The following is a 24,622-nucleotide window of genomic DNA, read 5'->3' on the forward strand; positions in this document are numbered from 1 at the left end:
TAAGTTAATGACATTTAAGAATTTTACTACTGGCCTCTGGAGGTGCTACTGGAAAGAACAGTTTTTCCCCCTTCAGCAAACAAGACACGTGACTATAATAACCAATTAGGTCTGAGAGAGAAGCAAAGCGACGTCCACCAATGTAATAGTCTCCACACATGGCAATAATCCTGTTAATAAAGAAAAATAAGCTTAACAGAAGAAAATCTTTTGCTACAAACCATTGCGGTGTTTTTTGTTGGTTTTGTGATGTTTTTATTTTTTAAAAGGAAGTTAGGATAACACTTTAAAGCAGGCTATGTTCAACAAAATGCAACATTACAAACAAACACACACTATATATATATATACACACACACACCCTTAACTAATGAATATCTCATCAGCAATTACTGATAAACATTACAACACAAAAATATTTGAAGACTGTAAAAGAGATGTAGATTTACAAAAAAAGTAAGCAGATATTCTAGAACTAATTGAAATTAAATACAAAACTGTAATAACCAGTATCCTGTACAAATGCCCTACCACATTAATAGAGATAACAGCATTAATACTTCTATCATGCAAGACACACGGGTTATATAATAAGACTATATAAATTTGGAGAAGTATCAATATATTTTGGTAAAAATGAACTGCATTTAATTATACAGTGCAGAATACTGAAATACTGACAAAAATTAGTCACTTTTTTACAGTTAGTCTAGTATCCACGCTACAAAATAACTTCATAATAATAATGTACACAATTTAAAAGCCTGCTAATAAATAGGAAAAAATGCTTTAAAAAAACATTTCAATAGTTTAACACAGAAGTCTTATAAAATTGCTCATCTTGCTAACTTATGTAGTTGGGGGAGGGTGTTGTGTAGGGAGTTTTTTGTTTGGTTTTGTTTGAGGATTTTGGTTTGGTTTGGTTTCTTTGTTTGCGTGGGGTGGTGGTACATATTTTAGTAATCAGATTTGCGAACACACATGTCATACCAAAAAAATGGAAGACATCATGTCTGTTCATATTGCTATGCAACACAAGTTCTAAAACCAGTCAGAAATAATTAATATAGGTAAGAGAGTTAACAGTTTTTGAAACATTTGAAACATTACACAAGAGTCATTTGTACAAGGAAAAAAAAGTACGTAATATTTTTAACCAGACAATCCAAAGAAACAATCAGTTATGTAAATTGATGGCATCAAGAGGACCTGAATTTTTCCAGCAACACGGAAGTTTGACAGCAGTCCTGAGAAATAACACTTCTTTAAAAATGTCAAGAGTTATCTGGAAAAGCAACTTGGATAAGGGAGAAAATACCAACAGAAGGAACGAACTATTAATTTAGTTATATAAAGAGAAAAAAAGAAAGTGAACGAGACATTTGATCCACTTAGAGACTAAAAATTTTGGTAAAAATTGTGAAATTAGCAGTTTTATGAAACCTACAGAATACTAAAAACAGTTTCCAACAAATTATGAAGTAAATGGGAAAAACACCATACTCTCCACCAGAACTCTTGTAGAGTGCCATCATTTTTAAGATCATAGAATCATTTATGTTGGAAAAGACCTTTAAGATCATCAAGTTCAACCATTAACCTAACACTGCCAAGTCCACCTATGAACCATGGCCCTAAACACTACAACTATTTGTCTTTTAAACACCTCCAGAGATGGTGACACAACTGCTACCCTGGGCAGCCTGTTCCAATGCTTAATACCAATGCTTAATAACTCTTTCAAGTGAAGAATTTTTTCCTAATACCGAATCTAAACCTCCCCTAGCCTAACTTGAAGCCATCTCCTCTCATCCTATCACTTGTGACTTGGGAAAAAGAGACCGACACACATCTCTACAACCTCCTTTCAGATAGTTGTAGAGAGTGATAAGGTCTCCCCTCAGCCTCCTTTTCTCCAATTCCCTTGGCTGCTCCTCATGGGACTTGTGTTCTAGACCCTTCAACAGATTCGTTGCCCTTCTCTGAACTCTCTCCATTACCTCAATGTCTTTTGTGTCATGAGGGACCCAAAACTAAACACTGTATTCAAGGTGCAGCTTCACCACTGCCAAGTACAGGGGGATGATCACTTCCCAAGTCCTGCGGGTCACATTATTTCTGACACAAGCCAGGATGCTGTCAATCAACACCCCCAGGTCCTTTTCCACCAGGCAGCTTTCCAGCCACTCTTCCCCAGGCCTGCAGCATTGCATGGGGTGATTGTGACCCAAGTGCAAGACCTGGCACTTGGCCTTGTTGAACCTCATAGAATTGGCCTCAGCCCATCGATCCAGCCTGTCCAGATTCCTCTTTAGAGCCTTCCTACCCTCAAGCAGATCAACATTCCCACCCAACTTGGCGTTGTCTGCAAACTTACTGAGGATGCACTCGATCCCCTCGTCCAGATCATTGATAAAGATATTAAAGAGAACTGGCCCCAATACTGAGCCCTAGGAAACACCACTTGTGACTGGCCACCAACTGGATTTGACTCCATTCACCACAACTCTGGGCCCAGCCATCCAGCCATTTTTTTTACCCAGTGAAGAATATGGCCATCCAAGTCATGAGCAGCCAGTTTCTCCAGGAAAATGCTGTGGGAAACAGTATCAAAGGCTTTATTAAAGTCTAGGTAGACAACATTCACAGCCTTCCCCCATCCGCTAAACAGGTCACCTTGTCATAGGAACATATCAGGTTAGTCAAGCAGGACACACCTTTCATAAACCCATGCTGACTGAGCATGACCACTTGGTTGTCCTGTATATGCCACAGGATGGCACTCAGGATGATCTGCTCCATAACCTTTCCCAGCACCACGGTCATACTGACAGGCCTGTAGTTCCCTGGATCCTCCTTCCAGCCCTTCTTGTAGATGGGCATCACGTTTGCTAACCTCCAGTCAACTGGGACCACCCCAGTTGGCCAGGACTGTTGATAAATGATGGAAAGTGGTTGGTGAGTACTTTTGCCAAAGGAGAAAGTCTTATGATATGCCTTCACAAACCAAAGTCTAAGAATATATAATGTCATTGATCAGTGAAGATAAAAATATGCAATAAAATACAAGAAATTGAGAGAAACTATTAGTCATCTAATCAAATTTCACTTAGAGAAAAAATATTAACATCTAACATCATGTTATCTCTGTCTCCAGTTTCCAGAAGACAAAGTATCTCAAAGATATTTCAAGACAAACTACAGTACAGAAGGTTAAACATGTCTGACTAGTTAGTTTTCTACTTAGCATTTGACTTCTTTACAAACCTCATGAACAATTCAAAAACAGAAAGAAAAAAATTATACTCATCTGAGTTTCTCAGCAGTTAATTATTTATCTGTAGTTGGTTTCTTACACTTGTATTCTATTTTTCTTTAACAGGTCAGTATTCTGATACATACCTGCTTTAAAAATCTCTCTTCTCAAGTCAGTCATTTAAACTATATTAGTGTAAAACATATACCAAGATCAATCTTCAGAGATTAAACTTGAAGTTTTTAAGCATAATAGCACTGCAAGGGGAGTCCGAAAATAATATAACTTTAAGGATCTAAACTAGATCTGTTGGCATATTTTGTACCATATTCCTTATAAAATCCATGGCAAATTATTCAGAGATTAGGCTTCTAAAAGAAATTTAGTGTTTCACATTTCATTATTAAATCAAGCTCAAATGAAACCTTTCTTCAGAATACACAGGACTAGTAAATACAAAGACTCCTGTAATCACAGAAAATTCTGAAGGACAAGATGAAAAGATAAAGATTTTCCTTCCCAATATTGCATATCACTCAGCAACTCACCAAAATACATATTACTTCAGCCAAAAAGAATTTAGTTTTGATGGACTCATACACTATCTGTCAATCATATGCTGCATGAACATATGTCCATATCCAACTTGAGGGAAGAGGATTTGGAGAACTTTCACCTAAAATATTGGTATTTTAGTCAAACAGAAATATGTAAGTAAAGTTTAATCTGAAAAAATATCACTTTTAGGGAACAAATTATCAGTGAGATCACTGAGAAATGGAAATTTCATTCATTTTTAGAAGGCTGCAATTGGCAAAGAATAAACTTTGGTCAAAGTGACATATCCAGTCTGTGGGACCCAGTGGATACATCCCTATATTTGGCTGAAATAACTTCAAGACTGCCATTCTTGAAGCTGAAAACCTACTTCAGTGTAGCCCTTCTAATAACAAAAACATATATACTCTGCAGTCAACAAATGAAACCAAAAGCATGCCTATTCTATGAAGAACAGTATCAAACAAATAAGTTTCCTTTGAATAGTTATCTCTTCACATATTAAATGGATCCAAAAAGGAAGGGTTCTTTAAGATTTGAAAATATCATAGGGATCCCTTTCTTAGAAAGCAGTCTTTAATGGTTTCTAACTGAAATGCCAGAAATATTTTTATGGTGGGCATAAAACAACATTCAACACCTGATATTGATTACGATAAGCAGATGGTATTAAAAATAAGATTCTTAAAAACAGTACTTACTGGGGCTGTTTAGCCTGGAGAAAAGGAGGCTGAAGGGAGACCTTATCGCTGTCTACAACTACCTGAAAGGAGACTGAAGCATGGAGGGTGTTGGCCTCTTCTCTCAAGTAGTAAGTGACAGGACAAGAGGAAATGGCCTCAAGTTTCATGAGGGGACATTTAGATTGGATATTAGGAAAAAATTCTTCACAGAAAGGGTTGTCAGGCATTGGAACAGGCTGCCCAGGAAAGTGGTAGAGTGACCATGGAGGTATTTAAAAGGCATTTAGACAAGGTTCTTAGGGTTTAGTGCTAGAGTTAGGTTATGGTTGGACTCTATGATCCTGAGGGTCTCTTCCAACTGAAATTCTTCTATGATTCTAAAAATATTAATTTTCTACTACTACTACATAGTAACCAGTTTGCAAACAAAAAGCAGTATAGCTGTGAAGCATGAATTGTCAGCTCAGACAACATGATGCAAACATTAGCATGCTATTTCTGTTTGCTTTGCAAGTGAATTAGCTTTCTGTTTATTTTTTTTATCTAGATAGCTGACAAAGGTTTTTTCTACTGCTGAAAATGCATTTGATATCCTATTTTGCGAAGATGAACATTATACTACAACACACTACTTGCTGACTAACATTCAAGCGCTTCCCAGACCACATCTCATTTACACCAAACTAGAATAAATTAATGTATATAACTTGCTAATGGTAAAATAATCCTGGTTACAATTTTAGATAAATGAATATTTATAGTTAGAACAACTAATTCTAACACATACTGAAAGATGATTCCCGCAAATCCTAATATTATGAACTATATAACCTCTTTGTTTCTCCTTGTTATTTCTTTCTTCTAAAGCACACATTTGCTATGACTTCGACATTCAAGTATGTCCTATAAACTGCAGTAACTGAGGAACAGACTCAAAACAATCTCATCTGATTACTAAGAAGAAGCCTGCATGTTACTGTAAATTTAGTCACAACAGCTTTAGACAAGCATCTCTATTCTCATGGTGTTTGTTTTCCTTACACTTTAATTTTTTAGCTTGTAAAGGAGTTTTAAGTAGCATGGTTTAAAACAATTCAACCCTAGTAAAGAGCTATACCACACATGGATAAAAAAGTAAAAAATATTCCATTTATAATAATTGTTTTCTATACTGTACTAAGTTCTAAGATAACAAATAAACACATTACAGTGTTTTTTTTTAAAAAAAAAAAAAAAAAAAAAAAAACAAAAAAAACCAAACATTTCAGTCTCACCTAAAATGATTGACATTTATTTTACTAAGGAATGAAAGCACAAAGGAACCTGGTCTCCGATCACTCTCTCGAATAAGGTAGCTTCCAGGTTTTCCCACTTGTCGAAGACGTTCTTCTGCAATTGCTCTGTCAAGTTTTCCATGATACCACCTAAAAAACAATGTAACAATGGATGTCCTTAGAATTTAAGGCTTCTGTTTCTTCTCACAGAACAGACTTGCAAAACTAATGAAAGTTCTCAGTTAAAACTGAAGAAATTCCAAATCTTTCTTCAAAATAGTTACCAGATGTTTACATGTGCAACCTCTCTCAAATTATTTATTTCCAATACACAGAATTTTTAAACCTTCACAGGTTCAGATAACCCATTTCCCCAAATAACTCACACTGGAAGAAAGCACTCTGAACCATCCAAACAGGGAACAAAGACTCTCTATAACCAGCTTTTACTTTCCTTCCCAATTTGCTCATTTTCAGTAAACGAACAGAATCAGAGGTAATTGATTTGACTCAGGCTGTTGTAATTAAACTCAAGGTTAAAACACATATTTGGGAAAATGTTATCTGCATCATAAAAAAATGAAAGCGTAAAGAAACAAAACTTCTTCCCTATTTTATATTTTTTCTTCGAGGAGAAACAAGGTTTGCCAAATGAAATGAGTTCAAACTAACCTAAAGCTAAAAGAAAAAAAAAAAAAAAAAAAGGGTGGGGAGAGTGTAACTGTTCTGACTCAGGCTGTTGTATTTAAACCTACCCAGGCATCAATTCAGCCTATAACTTGTTTCTCAAATGACAAACACAGATAACAGTATCAAAGCCGGCACCTAAAATAAATGACAGCAGTCACCAGGCAATATTTCAGGAAAAAAAAAAAAAAGTCTTCCCCAATTAATTGCTCCCCATTAGGGAGCAATTAAATAGTCTGGACATCCATAAATCCATGGGTCCAGATGGGATGCATCTGCGGGTGCTGAGGGAGCTGGCTGAAGTCATTGCTGGACCACTCCCCATCATTTTTGCCAAGTCTTGGGAAATGGGAGAGGTGCCCGAGGACTGGAGGAAAGCAAATGCCACTCCGGTCTTCAAAAAGGGCAAGAAGGAGGACCTGGGTAATTATAGACCGGTCAGCCTCACCTCTGTCCCTGGGAAAGTAATGGAACAGCTTATCCTTGGTGCCATCTCAAGGCATATCAAGGATAAGAGGGTTATTAGGGGCAGTCAGCATGGCTTTACCAAGGGTAAGTCATGCTTGACCAACCTCATAGCCTTTTATGAGAATGTAACAAGGTGGATGGATGATGGCAGAGCGGTGGATGTGGTCTACCTTGACTTCAGTAAAGCCTTTGACACAGTCTCCCACAGCATCCTCACAGCTAAGTTGACGGGGTGTGGTGTAGACAATAGAGTAGTGAGGTGGGTTGCAAACTGGCTTAAGGAGAGAAGCCAGAGAGTGGTAGTCAATGGTGCAGAGTCTAGTTGGAGGCCAGTATCTAGTGGAGTGCCTCAGGGGTCAGTACTGGGGCCAATATTATTCAATATATTCATTAACGATTTAGACGAGGGAATAGAGTGTACTATCAGCAAGTTTGCTGATGACACTAAGCTGGGAGGAGTGGCTGACATGCCAGAAGGCTGTGCTGCTATCCAGTGGGACCTGGACAGGCTGGAGAGTTGGGCGGGGAATAACCTAATGAAATTTAACAAGGGAAAGTGTAGAGTCCTGCATCTGGGCAGGAATAACCCCAGGTTCCAGTATAGGTTGGGAAAATACTTATTAGAGAGCAGTGTAGGGGAAAGGGACCTGGGGGTCCTGGTGGACAGCAGGATGACCATGAGCCAGCACTGTGGCCTTGTGGCCAGGAAGGCCAATGGCATCCTGGGGTGTATTACAAGGGGGTGCTTAGTAGATCGAGAGAGGTCCTCCTTCCCCTCTAGTCTGCCCTGGTGAGACCCCATCTGGAATATTGTGTCCAGTTCTGGGCCCCTCAGTTCAAGAAGGACAGGGAACTGCTGGAGAGGGTCCAGCGCAGGGCAACTAAGATGATTAAGGGAGTGGAGCACCTCCCTTATGAAGAAAGGCTGAGGGAGCTGGGGCTCTTTAGTTTGGAGAAGAGGAGACTGAGGGGTGACCTTATTAATGTTTATAAATATATAAAGGGTGAGTGCCACGAGGATGGAGCCAGGCTCTTCTCGGTGGCAAACAACGATAGGACAAAGGGTAATGGGATCAAGCTGGAACAGAAGAGGTTCCGCTTAAATTTGAGAAAAAACTTCTTCTCAGTGAGGGTGACAGAGCACTGGACCAGGCTGCCCAGGGAGGTTGTGGAGTCTCCTTCTCTGGAGACATTCAAAACCCACCTGGACATGTTCCTGTGCGACCTCACCTAGGCGTTCCTGCTCCAGCAGGGGGACTGGACTAGATGATCTTTTGAGGTCCCTTCCAATCCCAAACATACTGTGATACTGTGAAACCCAACACGCAGCTTATTAAAAGCAAATACAGATGCACAACACTTCACAGACTGCAAAATATGACAAAAGAACATTTAAGGGGAAGGTTATATGGGAGATTTGCGGGATTTTCTTGAAGTTGATGTGTGGATAGGTTTCTATTAGATGGAAATTTGTTATTGAACTAGCCAGGCCCTAAGGAATTTCAAGGCCACCTCGTCAAGCTGAAAAATAAGATCTGCTGTGGGACGGGGGCAGTTCTACGGCTGCAGGGCAGCAACACAACGTAAATCAACAGACCTATTAGCAGTGAGACTCGGACACGTGGACAGCTCGTGAACATAAGACAATATCCAATCAGTTAATGCGTGCTTGGAGCGTGGACGCATGATCAGGAAATAACTGCATATATAAGAAGGCTTGTTTCTCTAATAAATGGCTTTGCTTGAATTCATATTGGATTATGTGGAGTCTATGATTTTTCGCCCTCCAAGTGGTGACCCTGACATGATCCGTAAGGAGAATTTACGGTGAGGGGACGACTGCTGCGAAGAACGAGCCCCAGCTGAAGGCAGCATGGCTGGACTGTGACCGGGACGTGGTCTGCGGGCTGCCTGTCTCCTGATTGATCGCTACGGAAGCAACAGAGGAAGGATAGAGGATCTGATTTAGTTGCAACGGACACCAAAAGAGGTGAGCAGCTGGGGGCAAGAGGAGATGGAGCAGAATATATCTAAAGCAGCAGCAGCAATACTGCAGCTCCTCTCGCATATCCTCTCTATGAGAGGGATGAAGTATGAGGAGAGTAACCTCAAAAGACTATTAATTTGCTGCAGAGGCAATGGGTTTCCTGCCAATCCGTCAAGAGCTTTTCAAATAGAGACTTGGGAAAAAGTGGGAACTGTGTTGTGGAAGGCGATCGGTCTCAGTGAAAAAGATATTCTCAGCCTTGTAACTGCCTGTCAACTGATAATTACTACGGTGAAGCAATTAAAAGCTGAAAAGACTGTTACACAAGGCGTGTTCGCGGCATTAACTCCGAAAATAGATGAAAAGACTGTTATGAGGATTAGTGACTCAAAACTTAAACTTGAACTTTGGGACGATATAGGGCAGAAATTATTGGATAAGGTCAGCAATGGAGATAAAGAAGCTAAACCATTAGTAACTACATGGAAGTTCATAATTACTACTTGAAAAGATTTTAGGGCTGAGCTGTCTGCTGCTGCCGGAATTTTTGCAGCGTTGCAGCCTGATAAGAAACCTGAAAATCTCTATGAAGCTTACCCGGTTTGTGTCTTCAATACCCTCCCTACTCCATCCCCTGCTATGCCTTCAGCACCCCCGATAGTTCAGCAGTCTGGGGCAGGGGGAGGAAAAATGCTGAGCGGGTGGCCTCCTACACCATTACCCAACCCTGGTGAGAACAACAAGTCCAAAGGACTGGAATCAGACGACTTGCCGAAAGAACCTGTAAAAGCTGAGAATGCTAAGGTCATAAACAAGTGTACTATCAGTCCTTTTACCAATGTGCATCCACCTTTACCGCCTTTTAACCCTCCAACTTCCACGAGAGCGGAAGGAGTCACCGGATAAGAACTGGACAAAAGAACTGCGTGAAAGATTAGATCAGTTAATAGCAAGTGAATCCAGCAGTTGTCAATGCGGTCATGATGATCGTGATGGGAAAGGGGAAGGGCCTGGGGACTTGGGCTACAATTGGCACACCACAATTACAGGCGCTATTAGTTTCTGAAATCCTGAAGTAGTCAGCAGACCTCACATATCAAGCTAGGATAAAGGTGCCTGAAACTGACAAATCAGCCTAATCATTTGCAACTATTAATCAGGGTCCCAATGAGAATTACATGCAATTTACTTAACATCTTCAAGAGACCATCAGTAAGCGGGTTTAAAACTTAGAAGCTAAGCACTAGTGTTAGCAGTAGAGAATGCTCATGTTTGCTATCAACGTGTTATCTGTGAGTTTTACAGTACATATTACGTGCTTCTGTGTATTGCCTCTCTGAAAATCAAGCATCTTGTCAGGAATGTGAGTTAATTGTTTTGCTGGTTGTTGTTGCTTGCAGTTCTTTCTTTGTGACACTGTTTATGTGGGTACACTGTGGGCCGTCTCCCAACTTTTCCCCACTCACGCTGCAAGCAGCCCTGTGCTTCCCCCACCCCCCCCCCATGGTTTTTACTTACGAGACGGGGTCAGGAATGACTGTTTTCAGTCATGTTCCTAAGAAATTGGTATTGGGAGGTGTTTTAAAACATAGGAAAGCACTAGGAAATATGAGGAAGGAAAATCTTGTGAAATACTGTAATTAATGGTGGCTGCTGTATAAGTTAAATGATTGGGAAAAGTAGCTGGAGGATAGAACCTTGAAGTATAATACTATGTTGCAATTAATGTTGCTTTTAAGGAGAGAAGAGCAGGATAAAAATCCCTACAAGAGATCATTAAACCATTTCAGACAGTTTTACAGGCGGAACGGTTTGAACTTCAACAAGCTGAGAGAGAGTTAACTGATAACACACAGGTCACAGAAAACTTGCCAAAGTCTGCAAGATGCTTTCCTCATTAACCTGTTTTCTTTGTAGGTATCTGTTTAAGCATATTACAGTTTAATAGGTCTTTGTCTGTTATATAGTACAGTAAGTTCATAGACTGTTAAATCATGAGAATCCGTTGACTCAAAATGTGCGTTTTGTGATAATACAGAAGATCATGACTAAATTAGTTCTTTACTGCCTGAATGTGATGGTAAAATTTTGTGTGTGACAGCTGTTACTTTTCTTTCTGGCATGCTAGCTTTATTCCAATATCCAGACTTGCGCAACTCTGTGATAGGCTGTGTCTCATCTTGATGTGCTGGATTTGGCTCTTTTCTATGCACACCACATAAAGAATCCCGGTTTTGGGATAGAAGTTGTAGCACCCCAGATGAGACACTAATAAAAGCCTTGCCCATTCCAGCTTGCTGCAGCGGCGGGGGGGCGGGTAATGATTGGGCTCCAGCGCGCACTGACCTGTTTTGTCAGGGAGACCCAGCGGTACCTCTACTTGGCTGAGCAGTAAGCGGTCCAAAGGCACAATGCAAAAATTGAGATATTGTTTTGAATAAGTGTAACTGTGATCCATCTGCATATTTGAACTTGGTGTTTGGTTTTCATATCTGAGCACACACCACACCTAAATGCTATGATGGATGCGAACATGGTATTGTATTGGGTTGTATTTAAAAGTTATGAACTGATTTGGATCTAGGAAACCGGAATTATGGATTCATGTTTAATATACTGTTTTTTGACATCTTTAAATTGTAAAAGGTAAATGGGGCTCAGGAATGTAACGACTGTTGAGCTAATTGGAATTGCATATAAAATGTATTATGTTTGGAATTAAATGGGGAAAAAAAAAAAAGCAAAATATCCCAGGCCTGTGCTTGAACATAAATTTCAGGCCTGTGTCAAGCTGCAAGATAAACTCAGCTCATTTTAACTGAGGAGTTTGCCAGAGCCTCCTACTTCGTACCAGCGATTACGCCAGCTGTGTAGCCTTGGCTATATCCAAACTGCAGCAAGAAGAAAAAAAAAAAAAAGGAAAAACCTGGCTGCCCACTTTTAAAGCGGCGAAAGGGAGGTTCTCTCTCCTCCCACTGCAGCGATGTTGTAATACTGAATGACGAAGGCTGAGGGTGAAATTTAAAGGCATCCCTACCAGATCTGCAGTTCTAATGAAACTGGGAAATTAAACTAAAAAATTTGTTAATAGACTTATTCTGTGGTAACTAGTTGTAAGAGACTTCTTAGTAAATTCACCGTGATAGTTTTTGAGATCTTGGGAAGGAAAGAAAGACAGACCATTTTTTGAGACCAATGGAATACCAAATTTGGAACAAAGTTTTAATACATGAATTCTTATAGTTGTTAGAAAGCCCTATACCTCTCTTGGGTCAAGATTTGTTAGGTAAATTGTAAGCTCAAATAATGTTTTCTGAGAATTCTGTTTAGTTGCATGTCCCACAATAAACTGCTCGGATGGTGCAGATCTGCTTGCTGCAAGTGAGAAATCTTCAAGTAAACTTCAAATGCTGTATTTCCACTAGTATAGACAACCAATGTTTCAATAAAGCAAGCACTACATTGATAATAGGACTTAGATCCGGTAAGGGAAACAATATCCACTAAATATGACAGCCAAAATGGAGTTAGAAACTTGGATTAATAAATTTATGACAACCTTACAGGCTGACTGCATTCGATTGGACTTGCAGATTTGTCTATTTATAGCTACAACACAGAAACAACCTGTGGCTATTATGGGACAGTATGATGAGACTGCTAACAGACTGATATACCGATTATTACTCTGATCAAGAAATGCAGGGAATTAATTTAAGTCTTAATAGGCCATGATCCTTTTGACATATATGTACCATTTGTGATATTTATTTCTGTTTTTTTTTTTTTTATTTGCAATCTATGTCCTTGTAAATTGCACTACTTTATTTTCTTAACAGTATAGGTTTTGACATGCCTAAATGTAAACTGATGCAGAACCTGCAAGTCTTTAACATCAGGTCACAGACCATACATGTATCTGGTCTGATCCTACATACTTGCACAGTTTTTGTCAGTGGTTCTGGGAAGTCTCATAAAGCTGTATTGGTCTGGCATGAAGATAACAATTGGCATCATTCTGTACAAATTACTGAAGGTTCAACCCAATTAGTAGAACTTGGTGCAGCTTTACGTTACTTAGAGCTTTTTAAGGAGGAACCTCTAAATTTGATTTGTGAGTATGTAGTCAAGGTCCAACACACATATCTGATTCTGAACTGTTTTTCTGGTTTTTAAACAAAAAAAAAAAAAACAAAAAAAAAAAAAACACAAAAAGGGGGAGAAATAGGGGAAACACCACAAAACCAATTGTCAAAAATTGTATGTGATGAAACACTTTGCAAATATGACCCAAAACCATGCTAAATCAGAAAGAACCTACATTAGTTATGGTCAAATCACTAGTTAATGGTCAATGGAAAAGGCCACATCACTTGGTAACCTGGGGGAGAGGTTATGCTTGTGTCATTACGGGCCAAGGATCGAAGTGGATTCCCACAAAATGGGTCAAGCCATGGCTGAATAAAGACAACAAAGATTTAACGGATGCAGACAGACAGGAGGGAGGTAAGTTGTGAGGACTGTTTCAGATGTAAACTGTGGATCCTCATTCAGTGTTATAGATGCTCACAGACCTGGTAGTCATAGACAATATCCTATCAGCTAATGCATGCTTGGAGCATGGACACGTGATCAGGAAATAACTGCATATATAAGGAGGCTTGTTTCTGTAATAAATTGGCTTCGCTTGAATTCATATTGGATTATGTGGAATCCATGATAATTCGCCCTTGCAAGGTTAGACTCATAATTCAAACGTTCCTTACTCTTACCTCAATTTTTTTTTTATTTACAAAACCCTAATCAGACCTTTTTCTACTCCAAACAATCAAATGAGGGGAGGGGGAAGGAATTGAAGCAAAGCTATGCATTGTTCTCACAACCTCTTAAAAAAGGAAAATTTTTATAGAGCTGTTTTATACTATTTTTAAGTTATCAACTTCAGTTATTTCAGACCATTCACCTACTGATTCTACCAGTTCACACATGTCTTGGGAGAAAAAAAAAAAAAAAAAAAAAAAAACGAAGGCATTTTGGAAGAGATATGAAAGTGATATTTTGGCTTAACATACGCAAGAAAAGAAAATAATGAAAAATTGCAAAGTTCGCAAAGTTTAGAGGAAAAAAAATTAGCTGTTGATAAAATTCTTGCCAGAAATGTTTTTTTTTCTATGAAATGCAAGTGAAAGTTGGCTTTGAAAACTTCTATCAGAATTGAAGTCAAATAGACTATACAGATAGAGATCACAAATACCAGTAGAAGCAGTAGCAGTGTAGATATTGTTTACATTGGCAAAACTGCAGTCTTGTTACTATAGCTCTCTCCTTTGCTTCTCCTCATCCTGATTAAAACAAGTTAAACCAGTGAAAGAGTTATTTTGTCTGTACACCGTATAGCACTTGAAGCAATGTTAGAAAGATCATGCCTATGGTGGGTTAAACCCAGCCAACATCTAACCGCCCATACAGATGCTTGCTCACTCCCCCCAACCCTCAGCAGAACAGGGTAGGGAACAGGAAGAGCAAAAGCAAGAAAATGTGTGAGTTGAGATAGAGTTTAATAAGCGAAGGAAGAATGAAGGAAGGGGGTTGAGGGTAACAGAAAACAAAACAACAGAATCAATGCAAAGGCACTCACTACCTCCCACAAGCAGACCAACACCCAGCCAGTCTCTGACCAATGACTACTTTGGAAGACCCTTTGACCAATTTTGGTCAGCTGTCCTGGCTGTCTCTCCTCTCAACTTCTTGTCCACCTCTAGCCTACTTGCTGGAGGGCAGGGGGAAAAAAGTGAGAAACAGAGAAAACCTTGACACTGTGCAGGCACTGTTCAGCAACAGCCAAAATACCAGCGTGTTATCAACACTGACTTAGCCACAAATCCAAAACAAAGCACCACAGGGGCTGCTATGAAGAAAGTTAACTCCAGCCCAGCCAGACCCAGGACAGTCTCTTAGAAGGATCTGTACCATTTAGAATTATATAGGTCAAGATCAATAACTTAAATTTTATGCTGTTCCAACTGCTTAATGCATTCAGTTAGAAGCAATGCTTAACATCTCTAAGCTTTACACCAAATATATTTTTTCCTGAAAAGATGCAAAATGTTGTCTTACCTACAGTGCACTATAATATTAGTCTCATTAAAAGAATTAAAGTTGGGATAGGAATAAAAGTAAAAAAAAACTTGCCTAGCTACTAATATAAAGAAAGCTACCCCTCTGTCCACGACTTTTATCAAATGTACTCATCAAACATTAACTCACTACTAATAATATTTATAACCTTCATCAGTGCCAAGGTTAAGATCCCTATAAATTCTAGTCCCGTCTTATTTTCTTGCCTAGTCCTAACTAGGAACACTTTTGCATTTCCCACATTAACTTTGCAAGTTTTAAGCGATTATAATTGTACTGGTTTTGGCTGGAATGGAGTTAATTTTCCTCATAGTAGCTTATATGGGGTTATGTTTTGAATTTGTGATATAAACAGTGATGATACCACACCAATGTTTCAGTTACTGCTGAGCAGTGCTTACACAGAGTCAAGGCCTTTTCTGCTCCTCACACTGCACTGCTAGTGAGAGTAGGCTAGGGGCGCACAAGAAGTTGGGAGAGGACACAGCCGGAACAGCTAACCCCAACTGACCAAAGGGATATTCCATATCATACTGTAAGGAAAGTTTAACGAAGGAATGCTGCTTTTACAAAACTGGTGCCTGACCCCAGCTGGGGGGGGGGGGGAAGGACCAAGACACATCAGACTATGAATCCTTAAGATAAAACAAAGTCTCTTCAAACTAATCCCAGAATGCATACTGATACTTGTATTTACAAGTTAATCCAGGGAGAAGGGTAGCCAAAGAGCCAGGAACCCATATTTTAAATAGACTGATAAGGGGAAGGGATCAGATGAATGAAATATGTAAACTGAGGGCAGGCGTGGGGTAGTCTGTAAACCCTGCAGTACCCAACCAATAGGGAACAGGAGAGGGAAATTGCAGCTGGGATTTGGGGGGATACAAGCAGGGACTTTTTGCCCTATTATGTGTGCCTACCTTTAGGTAGAACACCTGATCTTGCAAAATCATTATTAAAATATGCTGGGGGGGGGGGGGGGGGGGAGAGAGGGTGGAGGTTGGCAGGGACTTGCTGCACATCCACCAGTTGATGGTGAAAAAATGTTTTCTTTTGCATCACTTGTTTTTCTTGGGTTTCTTGGTATGATATCCCTCTCCGTGTTTTTCCCCCTCTATTTTCCTCCTCTTTTTTCTAATTCTTAAACTGCCTTTGTCTCAACCAACAAGTTGTCTCACTTTTCCAATTCACCCCCCATCCCACTGGGGGACAGTGAGCAAGAGGCTATGTGATGCTTAGTTGCCAGCTGGGATTAAACCACAACAATAACCGACTATTTTAACAGTGTTTTGAGCAAATATAACTAAACAACATTCTGAATCACACAGCCAGTGCCCTGACAATACAATAGTTATTATCAGATGCATCAAAAGAGAAAACTTAAGTAGCCTTGCAACAGAAGGTTATGAAGTGATACAACTATTAAGTCAGTGCAAAAGGAATTGCGGGTTTTGCATTGTTGAAATTTGCTGTTTGATATTGGAATACATTCTTAAATAAATGTTCTCTTATTCTTTGTAAAAACAATGAACCATTTCTCAAGCAGATTGTGACGTGCGACAAAAAGTGGATTTTATACAGCAACCGGCGATGACCAGCTCAGTAGAGAGATCAAAAAGAACTTCTAAAGCACTTCCCAAAGCGAAACTTGCATCAAAAAAAGGTCACGGCCACTGTTTGGTGGTCTGCTGCTGGTCTGATCCACTACAGCTTTCTGAATCCCAGCAAAAACATTCCACCTGAGAAGAATGCTCAGCAAACTGATGAGATGCACCGAAAGCTGCAACACCTGCAGCCGGCATCAGTCAACAGAAAAGGGCCAATTCTTCTCCACAACAACACCAGACTGCACATCACACAACCAATGCTTCCGAAGTTGAACAAATTGAACATTTTGCCTCATCTGCCATATTCACCTGACCTCTCGCCAACCAACTACCACTTCTTCAAGCATCTCAACAACTTTTCGCAGGAAAAACGCATCCACAACCAGCAGGATGCACAAAATACTTTCCAAGAGTTTCTTGAATCGTGAAGGATTTTTACACTACAGGAATAAACAAACTCATTTCTCGTTGGAAAAAATGTGTTGACTGTAGTGGTTCCTATTTTACACAGTGTTCTTTTGTCATATTTTGCAGTCTGTGAAGTGTTGTGCATCTGTATTTGCTTTTAATAAGCTGCGTGTTGGGTTTCACAGTATCACAGTATGTTTGGGATTGGAAGGGACCTCAAAAGATCATCTAGTCCAGTCCCCCTGCTGAAGCAGGAACACCTAGGTGAGGTCGCACAGGAACATGTCCAGGTGGGTTTTGAATGTCTCCAGAGAAGGAGACTCCACAACCTCCCTGGGCAGCCTGGTCCAGTGCTCTGTCACCCTCACTGAGAAGAAGTTTTTTCTCAAATTTAAGCGGAACCTCTTCTGTTCCAGCTTGATCCCATTACCCTTTGTCCTATCGTCGTTTGCCACCGAGAAGAGCCTGGCTCCATCCTCGTGGCACTCACCCTTTATATATTTATAAACATTAATAAGGTCACCCCTCAGTCTCCTCTTCTCCAAACTAAAGAGCCCCAGCTCCCTCAGCCTTTCTTCATAAGGGAGGTGCTCCACTCCCTTAATCATCTTAGTTGCCCTGCGCTGGACCCTCTCCAGCAGTTCCCTGTCCTTCTTGAACTGAGGGGCCCAGAACTGGACACAATATTCCAGATGGGGTCTCACCAGGGCGGAGTAGAGGGGAAGGAGGACCTCTCTCGATCTACTAACCACCCCCCTTCTAATACACCCCAGGATGCCATTGGCCTTCCTGGCCACAAGGCCACAGTGCTGGCTCATGGTCATCCTGCTGTCCACCAGGACCCCCAGGTCCCTTTCCCCTACACTGCTCTCTAATATGTAATTTCCCAACCTATACTGGAACCTGGGATTGTTCCTGCCCAGATGCAGGACTCTACACTTTCCCTTGTTAAATTTCATTAGGTTATTCCCCGCCCAACTCTCCAGCCTGTCCAGGTCCCACTGGATAGCAGCACAGCCTTCTGGCATGTCAGCCACTCCTCCCAGCTTAGTGTCATCAGCAAACTTGCTGATAGTACACTCTATTCCCTTGTCTAAATCGTTAATGAATATATTAAATAATATTGGCCCCAGTACTGACCCCGCACTCCACTAGATACTGGCCTCCAACTAGACTCTGCACCATTGACTACCACTCTCTGGCTTCTCTCCTTAAGCCAGTTTGCAACCCACCTCACTACTCTATTGTCTACACCACACCCCGTCAACTTAGCTGTGAGGATGCTGTGGGAGACTGTGTCAAAGGCTTTACTGAAGTCAAGGTAGACCACATCCACCGCTCTGCCATCATCCATCCACCTTGTTACATTCTCATAAAAGGCTATGAGGTTGGTCAAGCATGACTTACCCTTGGTAAAGCCATGCTGACTGCCCCTAATAACCCTCTTATCCTTGATATGCCTTGAGATGGCACCAAGGATAAGCTGTTCCATTACTTTCCCAGGGACAGAGGTGAGGCTGACCGGTCTATAATTACCCAGGTCCTCCTTCTTGCCCTTTTTGAAGACCGGAGTGGCATTTGCTTTCCTCCAGTCCTCGGGCACCTCTCCCATTTCCCAAGACTTGGCAAAAATGATGGGGAGTGGTCCAGCAATGACTTCAGCCAGCTCCCTCAGCACCCGCAGATGCATCCCATCTGGACCCATGGATTTATGGATGTCCAGATTATTTAATTGCTCCCTAACCCAGTCCTCATCAACTAAAGCAAACTCCTCCATTGACCTGGCTTCATCCGGGGTCTCAGGGGTACAGGGCTCCCCAGGACAGCCTCCGGCAGAGTAGACAGAGACAAAGAAGGCATTCAGTAATTCTGCCTTCTCTGTATCTTCTGCCACCAAGGCACCCACCCCATCCATCAGTGGGCCTACATTGCCTCTGGTATTAGTTTTATCTGCTATGTATTTGAAAAAGTTCTTTTTGCTGTCCTTGACCCCTGTTGCCAGCTGTAATTCTAAGGAGGCCTTGGTTATCCTAGCTGCCTTCCTACATCCTCTAACAGCAGCCTTATATTCCTTCCAAGTGGCCAGCCCCTGCTTCCATGACCTGTAAACTCTCCTCTTCTGCTTGAGCATACCCAACAGATCACTATTCAACCACGCAGGCCTCCTGGCTCCCTTGCTTGACTTCCTACGTGTGGGGATGCTCTGATCCTGAGCATGGAAGAAGCAATCTCTGAATGCAATCCAGCTATCTTGGGCCCCTTTTCCTTCAAGCAGTCTTGCCCATGGGATTTCCCCAGCAATTGCTTGCAAAGGCCAAAGTTAGCCCTGCTAAAGTCCAGGGTTGCAATTCCACTTGCTATTCTGTTCCTGCCACACAAGATGCTGAACTCCACCATCTCGTGGTCACTGCAACCCAGGCAGCCCTCAACCTTTACTGCTTCAACCAGACCCTCCTTGTTAGTGAGGATGAGATCCAGCAGTGCACCTCTCCTAGTCGGCTCCTCCACCATCTACATGAGGAAGTTATCATCAATGCACTGGAGGAATCTCCTGGACTGTGGCTGTCTGGCTGAATGGTCCTTCCAGCAAACATCAGGGAAGTTGAAATCACCCACAACAACCAGGGCCTGTGACTGTGAGGCCACTCTCAGCTGTTCATAGAAGGCCTCATCAACTTCCTCAGCCTGATCTGGTGGCCTGTAATAGATGCCCACAACAGTGTCACCCCTGCCAGCCTGCCCCTTGATCCTGACCCATACACTCTCAACTCGCTCCTCATCTGCTCCTGGGCAGAATTCAGTACATTGTAGTTGCTCTCTCACATAGAGAGCAACTCCACCACCACGCCTGGCTGGCTTGCCTTTTCTGAAAAGGGCATAGCCATCCATGACCACATTCCAGTCATGTGAACTGTCCCACCATGTTTCTGTAATTGCCACCAGATCATAATCTCCCGACCGAACACAGGATTCTAACTCCTCCTGCTTATTCCCCATGCTGCGCGCATTGGTGTACAGGCATTTCAGGGAGCGAGCAGAGCACACCAGTTTCTCCCCAGGGGCATAGGACGCTACCCGGTCCTCATCAGTTTTAGAATGCTGCCCCACTGGGACAAGCCCAGCTACAACCCCATCCCCCTTCGAGCCTAGTTTAAAGCTCTCCAAATGAGCCCAGCTTATTCCTGCCCCAGCATCCTTTTGCCCCTGTGAGATAAACCTTTCCCGCGTGACACTGTCCGGACTGGTGTCTTATAAAACCAACCATTATCAAAAAATCCAAAGCCCTGCCTGTAGCACCAGTCTTTTAGCCAATCATTTATGGTCCAAAGTTTTCTATTCCTTCCCATGTCATCATCCAAAAATGGAATGAGGGGAGAGAAAATCACTTGAGCCCTGACTCTTTCACCATCCGTCCCAAGGCCTTGAAATCGTTCTTCATTCCCCTCACACTACAGGAAGCAGCTTCCTCCCCATCTGTCTGGAAGACCAGCAGCGGGTAGTAGTCTGTCGGGTTCACCAGTTTGGGGGGCTCTCTAGCGATATCCTTGATCCGGGCTCCAGGTAGACTACAAACTTCCCTAAGATGAGGGTCAACTCTGCATATTGGGCACTCTGTTCCTTTCAGAAGGGAATTTCCTATTACAAGCACCCTTCTTTCTTTCTTATCAGAGGCAGTCTTCAGTTGTGCAGTCAACCGCCTCTTCCTCTGTGATCTTGTAGGCAGGCTTGGCACCACCTCCTCAACTACCTCTTCTTCAAGATCCAGGGCCTCAAACCTATTACAGAGGGGCACCTGGGGAGGCAAAGCAGGCAGAGAAGGGGGCTGACTGTGACGCCAAACCAGAAGACACTTCCAACCCTCGTCATCTTTTAGGTCCCCTACCTCTGCCCGACAGCGACAAGGGTGGGGCTGTCTCAGGACTTCCACCTCTGTCTGAGAGGGCAGGAAGTCCATCTCCTTTTGGGGGGTACCTCCTTGGGACCTTTCTGACTGGCACGTCAAGGTGTTATTCCACCAGTCGATCTCCCTTTCGCACTCCCTGATGGTCCTCAGCGTCTCAACCTCCTCCTTAAGTTTCACAACCATGTCGAGCAGGTCTTGCACCTGCGCACACCTCACACAGGTGGAGAGCTGGCCTCCCTCCCCCGGCAGCAGCAGGCTCTGGCACTCCCTGCAGCCGGAGACCTGAACAGCCACCGTTCGGGGCAGAACCTCAGTCTGCCTTGCCACAGTCTTTTTGAGACAAGCTCTCCTCCTGGAGGCGACCATGGTTGTCAGCAGTCTGGGATGCTGGCAATAAGTTAGAGGGGCTGACAAGCAACAAGTGCTCTCTGCACCCTGCTGCACAAGCTACCACACCTGCTACTGCAGCACAGTGTGGGTGGGACTCACCAGCTACACAAGCTGGTTGCTCCTCCCTGCACCTGGTCACTGCCCTCCCAAAGGCTTTTTCAAGGCAAGGGGAGGGGGTGTGGTCACCGTCACCGTGGGAACGGCCCCCACCACGTCAGCCGCTCTCTCGCAATGGCTGCCGGGGCTGCGGGGATCGGGACCCGCCGGGAATCATGCTGTCCCTGTACGTTTCTCTCTGAGCTTCCTAATCTCGGCTGAACCCCACCGGCTCTGGCTCTCGCTGGGCTGGCTCCGATCAGCTGACTCATGAAGATATGTTTGAGCCTAGTTATAACGATTTAAAATTCACCGTCCAAAACTGCAATTATTTTTGTGCCAATCTAACACAAGATGTCTTACTAATTATAGCCCATAGTATTAGGTAGTTGTTTCCATGACCAGCTGTTTTACCATTACTATAACTAACTTGTTACCTATATTTCAATTAAAAAATGAGAATGTCAATAATAGGCTTCTGTGCTTCACAAAGCAATCAGATGCTGTGCAAGGAAATATTTCCATCTTTCAGTTTAAATCAAAAGCAGCATGTTCAAAACTCCAACCCTATGCATCACAACCTTAATTACAGTAAACATGAATGAAGACATGAAGAATGAAGACAACTACAAAATCATAAACAGTTTGGATTCTGTGCATTTTGATATATACAAAAGCAACATACAGCTGCATAAGAGACCATTCCTGAGAATTCAGCTACTTGATTGCAGTTGAGAGCCATAAGTCAGGTCATGAATTTCATGAAATGAACTACAAAGGGAGTTAGAGAGTCATTAGTTTTCCACTGAAGAAGCTAGGTACCAGAAAACTAATCACACCAGTCTCATTAGGCCCAGCTAACAGAACTTCTGCTCTGAGCAGGAAAACTATTACACTGCAGTCCTTCAGCAAGCTCATGGGACAATCACAGGATAATTAGCAGCCCCCAACACTGAAGCACTACAAGGTTCATGAAAGACAGGCTGTTCACAAAGAGGTAGTAGATAGTGTAGTTACCATCTAGAAGGAGGCAGTTGCTACCATATGTGGAAGCAGGTCACGTGGTTCAGACAAATCCCTTTATTTACATATTTCCTTTTTACATATAGGAAAATCAAATATACTGAGAATTCGTTGTTCCACTAAAGCATTTTGCTTTTACAGTATGCTGCAATTTAACTTAGGAACACAGTAGCCCAGGGAGGAAAGAATGGAAGGAGAAAGCACTGGAGTGGAACACAAATGTTTTTCAGCAACTTACTGGAAATGAGGATGTTGATAACTGTTGGAAACCTCCCTGTTTCAGTCTAAAAAGCAAATTATAGCAAGTAGAAAAATCCATCAAATGCCACACCCATTTCACTCTTGTCCTTAGCCATACCTGACTGCTTTAACAAAATCCAAAAGGAGAGTGGAACTTCTAGGAGACATGGTCAAAGCTTCATACCTACAAATTTGCAATCACCACCTTCATACCTTTCAATACATTACAGAATCTTCTTATAATTTCCTGAGGCTATGCAAGGAGAGATATGGTTACCCTGAAACAGGAAAAAAAATCTTCAATTTCAAGTAGCACACAGAAATCTCAAGAACAGCTTCATGAAGACAGAAGAAAACAAGCAAGATATCCTATATTCTCATTTGTTTATTTTCTATTCTACTTTCCATCCCCGATAACAAATAACTGAAGAGTTGATGTTCAAATTACGCCATTCAAACTTCATCTTAGCTTTTCTAGTTTCTTTAAGTCTAAAACGTTAACTGCATTCTTACCATCATCATTTTTATCCAAACTATGCCTTTTAACACCATATCCCATCTTTGTTAGATTTATGCAGATATCATGCAAGGTTGCATTATTTCCTTTATGCACATTATTCATTAAGATTAAATCAAGCTAATTTTCACTCATACTTTATTAAATTCGGTGCCTTCCTCTGTCTTGATAGCTACCAATTTTTAACTGTATCTTTACAGTTCTCCACTTTACAAAAATTCCTGACAGAAAAAGCTCTGCAAACCTTTCAACTTCTACAGTGGATGGATGCACGAGTAAGATAATAAAGCAAGAGTTCAAACTAACCTGAAGCTAAAAGAAAAAGGGGGAGAGGGACCATAAAAGCCAAGCAATTGTCCTTTATCCAGTATATACGAAATTAAGAGTGTTTCACACTCTTCTAGGAAAGTGGGTTTCTTAATCCTTTTTTGATCCCTATACATTTTCGTAAGTGGAGGTACAAAGCAAATATAAGCCTAATAAAAAATAACTCTGCTTTTCCCAGTTACCTGTTCTAAAATCTGTTTGAAATGGTATGTACAAAAATAGAATGCTGCTGCACTAGGCAACTAAAATGGAAAGTCACTCTCTTAGGCATTCCTCAGTATACCAGCTATGCCAAGCCATTAACTGTGGGAGTTGTACACATTAACAATACCAGTCATTATCATACTTTCAGAGCATACGCAAACTATGGACTTACACAAAACAGATGAACCAAAAACCTGGACAAATCTTAATAAAAATAGTAAACAAGGACAGAAGGTGAAATAAGCATACATTCAAAAGGTAATATATTTTAATAACTTTATTAAAGCAAGGTTCTAAAAGTTTCAAGTACTGTAAGGACAAACAGTGTAATAACCTTTAAAATAGACAGATGTAACAACAGCATAAGATCAGGCTTTGCGACTCAAAAGATTTCTTCCAATCCTACCTGATTTATATATCTCTACTAAAAGGAACATTGATTGTCTTTTTTTTAAAAAAAAAAAAAAAAAAAAAAAAAGCAAGCAACAACAACAACAAAATAAAACACCAATAAATAGGTGAAATTGAGCTAAATAGGCTCTTGAAGTAGCTCACATTGTTACTATAAGCTCAGTTTAGGAAATGAATTCTGGAATTCATTAAAGTTCTTTGCAAGAAGTATCTCATTTATACATGCTTCATTCTTGTGCCCTCAGGTCAAAGATATGCCTTTTTCTGTTTAAACTAGTAGTAATGCTCCTATGGGAACTATATTAATACTGCTGTGCAAATCACCAGATTTTGGTTTGCAATAGTTAAGAATTTCTGAAGTGTTATCTGTCTTGTCTGTCATTGATTTCATTAAAAGTGTTGTAGGAAAATAGGAAATTAGGATTTTAGGCCTATATCAGTGTT

General features: G+C 41.4%; 1 protein-coding gene across 7 annotated transcripts in view; it reads right to left on the reverse strand.

Moving 5' to 3' along the window:
• Positions 1 to 24,622, reverse strand: part of LOC135577534 (ras GTPase-activating protein 1) — a 103,885-nt gene that overhangs the window by 69,431 nt on the left and 9,832 nt on the right. For 6 of the 7 annotated variants that reach the window (XR_010469312.1, XR_010469313.1, XM_065047666.1 and 3 more), the window contains exons 2-3: positions 5,772 to 5,921; positions 35 to 170 (exon numbers count right to left, since the gene is read on the reverse strand). Coding sequence is in view for 5 of the 7 variants with exons in the window: in XM_065047666.1 (XP_064903738.1) it covers positions 35 to 170; positions 5,772 to 5,921 (286 nt within the window). In the remaining 2 variants the exon portion in view is untranslated. Of the gene's footprint in view, positions 1 to 34; positions 171 to 5,771; positions 5,922 to 22,837; positions 22,946 to 24,622 lie in introns of those variants that run through there. The other variant, XM_065047671.1, reaches the window with a different exon arrangement.

The sequence above is a fragment of the Columba livia genome (genome assembly GCF_036013475.1).
Source record: "Columba livia isolate bColLiv1 breed racing homer chromosome W unlocalized genomic scaffold, bColLiv1.pat.W.v2 SUPER_W_unloc_7, whole genome shotgun sequence".
NCBI classification, from domain to species: Eukaryota; Metazoa; Chordata; class Aves; order Columbiformes; family Columbidae; genus Columba; species Columba livia.